This window comes from Rhincodon typus, chromosome 10 (genome assembly GCF_021869965.1).
Source record: "Rhincodon typus isolate 14 chromosome 10, sRhiTyp1.1, whole genome shotgun sequence".
NCBI lineage: Eukaryota > Metazoa > Chordata > Chondrichthyes > Orectolobiformes > Rhincodontidae > Rhincodon > Rhincodon typus.
The window spans coordinates 43788962-43794961 of NC_063341.1; the positions used below are offsets into that span (position 1 = coordinate 43788962).

The 6000-nt window shown below is 40.2% G+C and overlaps 1 protein-coding gene across 1 annotated transcript in view; it reads left to right on the top strand.

Moving 5' to 3' along the window:
- eps15 (epidermal growth factor receptor pathway substrate 15) overlaps positions 1 to 6000 on the top strand; it is a 128796-nt gene that overhangs the window by 33585 nt on the left and 89211 nt on the right. The window contains exons 10-11 of the mRNA XM_048602094.1: positions 5245 to 5445; positions 5528 to 5559. Coding sequence (XP_048458051.1) covers positions 5245 to 5445; positions 5528 to 5559 — 233 coding nt within the window. The remainder of the gene's footprint in view (positions 1 to 5244; positions 5446 to 5527; positions 5560 to 6000) is intronic.

Consider the following 6000-nt stretch of genomic DNA (forward strand, 5'->3'; position numbering starts at 1 on the left):
ATCAAAAAATACTTAGGAAATTAAAACTGAATCAACAATATTGTTATTGGTAAGGCATTGCTTGTTTTCTGACGTAGAATTCACAGTATTTTTTGTGTGGTGCAGTAGTTACTAAACAAAATAATGTGCCAGATTATATAGAAGATATATATTTCCATTAATTCCTTCTTGTTCTTTGAGATTTAGTGATGTTGCGAGTAAATAGCACTCTGAATTTTAGAGAAAATATGTTTAAATTTACTTGGAAGTTCTGATGCATTTCTACTTCTCTGCCTTGTGTACCTATGTTGCTTTCCCTTCTATGACACTTAAAGGTAGAATCTGGAAACTTTCAGCTTTTTGAATTGACAATTAAAAACAGCTTCAATTATCTATTTCCATGAGATGCTTTGGTCAGCTTCCAATAATATTTAGTGTTACTTATGCCACCAATTTATTTTCTACAACTGCAACTCTGATTACTTGGGTTCTGATGAAAGGTCATCAAGCTGAAATGTTAAAGCTGTTATTTTTCTCCACAGATTCTGCATGGGGTTCTGAGTTTCTCAAGCTTTTCTTGTTCTTTCAGATTTCTAGCATCCACAGTATTTTGCTTTTCTATTTGAGTCCAAATTCTGAGTGAAGAAGAATTTTCTGCAGTTCCAAGAAGACAAGACTGAACTATTAAGAAACAGAATACTGCGGATATTGAAAACTTGAAATTACAAAAGGAAAAATGTGCTGGATTCTGAAACAAAAACAGAAAATAGTGAAATTACTCAGCAGGCTATGGTTGTATCTCTGCAGAGAGGAACAGAGTTAACATTTTCAGGTTTGAGAGTTTTCATCAGAACTTAGATTATATGTTTTATTGAGATCTGTCTCTTGATTAAACTTGAAAAATATTAAACATAGGTACTAAGTTATCCTGGAACAGTGTTTTTGGAGCAGTAATACTGTACTATTTTCTGAGACTGTAGATTGTTAAGGTGCAAAGATGGCCTTTAGTAGAGTGGTGTGCACTTCCTGTCGGATGTCGGCGATTAGAGAGAGTTTGCATTTTACTGATGGTTATGTCTGTAGGAAGTGCGTTTGGTTGCGAATCCTGCCAGATTGCATAGATCAATTGGAGCAGCAGTTAGATGCAATGAGGAATTTACACAAGCTAGTGGATGTGATGGATGGCAATTGCTGAAAGATATAAAAACCGCAGATACAGTCAAGTAGATGGGTTACCTCCAAAAAAGATAGGAGAGGTAAGGAGGTAATGCAGGAGTCTCCTGTGGCTATCCCCATCTCAAACAAGTATGCTGTTCTGGAAAATGTAGGGAGTGATGGGCCTCCTATGGGAATTTAGCACTGACAGCCAGGTTTCTGGTACCAAGACTGGCTCTAATAAAATGAGGGATGTGTCAGGATCTAAGTGATTGATTAGTGATTCTTCAGTCAGAGGCACAGACAGACGTTTCTGTGGCTGACAACGAGACACCAGAATGGTGTGTTAGCTCCCTGATGCCAGGATCAAGGATATTTCGGAGAGGGTGCAGAATATTCTCAAAAGGGAGAGGGATCTGCAGGAGGTCGTTATGCACATTGGAACTAACAGCACAGGAAGAGAAAAAGACAAGGTTCTGAGGAGAGAATATAGGAAATTAGGCAGGAATTCGAAAAGTAGGTCCTTGAAGGTAGTAATTTCTGGATTACTCCTGTGCCATAAGCTGGTGAGAGTAGGAATAGGAGGTTAGATCAGATGGATGCATAGCTGCGAAGCTGGTGTAGCGGAGAAAGATTCACATTTTTGGATCATTGGAATCTCTTTTGGAGTAAAAGTGACCTGTGTAAGCGGGACAGATTGTACCTGAATTGGAAGAGGACTAATGTGAGATTGGCGAGAGCTGCTTGGGAAGATTTTAAAATGGTGGGTTGGGGTTGGGGTTGGTGGGGACCAAGGGAGATAGTGAGGAAAGAGATCAATCTGAGACTGGTGCATTTAGGAAAAGGAGTAAGTCAAAGTCAGGGCAGCTAGGAACAAAACAGAGAATGAGATAGCAAGAGGACTAGCAGGTCAGGCAGCTGAACTCAGGTGTGGTTGGGAATATGGGATTGGGATATCATAGCGATTGCAGAAATGTGGCTCAGGGATGGACCAGACTGGCAGCTTAATGTTCCAGGGTATAGATGCTATAGGAAGAATAGAAAGGGGGGACAAGAGAGGAGGGGGAATGGCATTTTTGATTAAGAGTAATATTACTTAGGGAAGGATATTCCTCTGAGTATGTCGAAGGAAGTTATTTGGGTGGAACTGGGAAATAAGAAAGGGATGATTACCTTACTGGGATTGTACTGAAGACTCCTCAGTAGTCAGCGGGAAATTGAGAAGTAAGTTTGTAAGGAGATCTTGGTTATCTGTAAGAGTAATAGGGTCATAATGGTGGGGGATTTTAACTTTCCATACATAGACTGGGACTGTTGTTGGGTTAAGGGCTTTTGGGTGAACAGGAATTTGTTAAGTGTGTACAAGAAAATTTTATGATTCAGTATGTGAATGTATCTCCTACAGAAGGTGCAAAACTTGACCTACTGTTGGGAAATAAGGCAGGGCAGATGACTGAGGTGTCAGTGGGGGCAAGCAGTTTGGGGTCAGTGATCATAATTCTGTTAGTTTTAAAATGGTGATGGAAAAAGATAGACTGGATCTAAAAGTTCAAGTTTTAAATTGGAGGAAGGCGAATTTTGACGGTATTAGGCAAGAACTTTCAAAAGTTGGTGGGGGGTGATATTCACAGGTAAATGGGAAGCCTTCAAAAATGAGTGAATGATAATCCAGAGTTAGAGTGAAGAACAAGGCTGGTAGGTATAGGGAATGCTGGATGACTCGAGAAATTGAGGTTTTGGCCAAGAAAAAGAAGGAAACATATGTTAGGTATAGACAGCAGAGATCGAGCGAATTCCTAGAAGAATATAAAGGGAGTAGAGGTATACTTAAGAGGGAAATCAGGCGGGCAGAAAGGGGATTTGAGATAGCTTCAGCAAGTCGGGTTAAGGAGAATCCGAAGGGATTCTACAAATACATGAAGGACAAAAGGGTAACTCGGGGGAGAAAAGGGCCCCTTAAAGATCAGTAAGGCCGCCTATGTATGGAACCGCAGGAGATGGGTGAGATACTAAATCAGTCTCTTGTATCAGTGTCTACTCTGGAGAAGGATGTGGAAAACCTCGGCAACTCAGGGAAATAAATAATGACATCTTGAAAAATGTCCATATTACAGAGGAGGTGGTGCTGGATGTCTTAATCCACATAAAGGTGGATAAATCCCCAGGACCTGATGAGGTGTACTCCCCAGAACTCTGTGGGAAGTTAGGGAAGTGATTTCTGGGCCCCTTGCTGAGATATTTGTATCATCAATAGCCACAGGTGCCAGAAGATTGGAGGTTGGCTAATGTGGTGCCACTATTTAAGAACGGTGGTAAGGAAAAGCCAGTAAACTGTAGGCTGTTGAGCCTGACATCAATGGTGGGCAAGTTGTTGAAAGGGATCCTGAGGGACAAGATTTACATGTGTTTGGAAAGACAAGGACTGATTAGGGATAGTTAGCATGGCTTTGTGCATGGGAAATCGTGTCTCATAACTTAATTGAGTTTTTTGACGAAGTGATGAAGAGGATTGAGCAAGGCAGAGCAATGGACGTGATCTATATGGATTTTAAGGCGTTTGACAAGGTTCCGCGTGGTAGACTAGTTAGCAGTGGAATATAGGAAGGACTGGTGTCAATATGCGTGGTGCTAGAAATGTACAACTGGTCAGACAGCATCCAAGGAACAGCCCGAAACATTGAATTTCCTGCTTCTTGGATGCTGTCTGACCGGCTATGCTTTTCCAGATCCACATTTATAGACTGTAGCTTCCAGAATCTGCAGTCCTTACCTTCTTCACAGGGAGAACTAATCATTTGGATACGGAACTGGCTCGAAGGTAGGAGACAGATGGTTGTAGTGGTGGTGGAGAATGGCTTTTGGAGCCTGTGACCAGCCGTGTGTAACAAGGATCAGCGCTGGGTCCACTGCTTTTCATCATTTATATAAATGACTTGGATGTGAACATAGGAGGTATGGTTAATAAGTTTGCATATGACACCAAAATTAGTGGTGTCGTGGACAACGAAGAAAGGTACCTCAGAGTATAACAGGACCTTGATCAGATGTGTTGATGGACTGAGGAGTGGCAGATGGAGTTTAATTTAGATAAAATAGGTATATGGAATGATTATGAAGCTCTAATCTTGGAATAATTTCCTCACATTTTGACATTATTTAGGTGTGTAGGTACTTTTCCATCTAATTATTGAAGTGCAGCTGCCACTGGAGATATATTGCCATTCTTTCAGTGTTGCTGTGTTGAATTCCTGGAACTCCCTCTATGATAGCATTGTGGGTGTACCTACACCAAAAGGATTGCAGTGGCTCAAGAAGGCAGCTCACCACCACCTCCACAAAGGCAATAAATGCTGGCCCAGCAGTACATTCGAACCCATAAGTAATTTTTAAAAAAACTTTTTCTGTTGTCTTTGAGCATCATGTATAAATCTTAAAATAGTATACATCACCTGAACCTAGACATGTGATAGAGAAAACTGCCAACTGTACATCTTTTTATTGACGTCGCCAAGTTTATCCAAGCCATTGGATACACAGCGACACCAGATCTTGTTATATTAATGTGCTAACAGCAAGAATGTGCAGAAGAAACTAAAAGTATCATACAGTTGCTTTTGAGGACACATGGAAATTTGAAATTTATTTTGAGAAATGTTCCTTGAAACATTTTGGTTGTTTAATGCAAGTGCCCAGCTCTTTATACCAGTTCTTCCCCTATGTAAGTATGTGAAAACAGGCAAGATTAACAATACAAAAATCACCAGTGATGGTCACAAATAGGTGTGGACCATGATTATCTAACAGTCCTGTTGTAACCTGTAAACTGCATGATTTCTAATGAATATGTTAAGTTGAAGGCACCTGAGAGAAATGCAACCATTTCTCAGAAGTTAGTTATTTGGTGCATAGTTCATGGATACCATTACAGCACTTGTTCTGCTGTCCCTTCTCCTGATGCACTAGTTAGACAACGTTGTATAAAAGTGGCTGTGGTCCTGATTATATTCACAGGTAGGTATTTTTTATTAGTCTGAGCTTTGTTTAGTATTTTTGTGAACTCTTACATAATTGTTTTAATATGAGGACTCAGTATAATTTTTCTCTCATAAGGCCATGTACTTGGTTTACCGTGCTCTTGAGAAAGAACCTGTGCCATTTTCATTGTCGCCTGCCTTAATACCACCTTCGAAGAGGAAAAAAGCAAGTGTTCCATCTTCAGTGCCACTCATTCCATCTCCACCTACTGCTAAGGAAAGCCGACAATCTTTGCCCCCTGTGGGAATTCTACCTACTAAAGCACCACCAGTCCAGGTACTACAAATAATAATGGTGTTTTGTCTTGAACACCATTTTCCTTTTTTGATTTTAATGTAATGTGCTATTAATTATACAGTTCACCAGAGATTCTGACACATCTTTCTCAAAGTTAAATCGAGGTAAAATTATAACTGGCATATTTTTGACTTAGTCTTTTATTCAACATTGTTTTTTAAATGGACTGATAGAGATTTTTCAGGATTCACGTCTGTTCTGCTTTAGGTGTTCAGTGACTTGTACTACAAAATTAGAGAGAGTACAATTTCTCTTTTGATTCACTGTCAAACTTCTGGTGGTTTGTTAATGTAATCTATGTTTGACATTACATTTATTTGAAAGAATTTTATCACATGATTCACCTTACCTCCTATTGTTTGTGGGGAAAACCCCCCCACAATTTATAGGAAGGTGATGGCCTCATGGCAGGATGGCTAGACAATTAATCCAGAAACCCAGGTCATGTTCTTGGGAGATAGTAGGAACTGCAGATGCTGGAGAATCCGAGACAACAAGGTGCAGGGCTGGATGAACACAGCAGGCCAAGCAGCA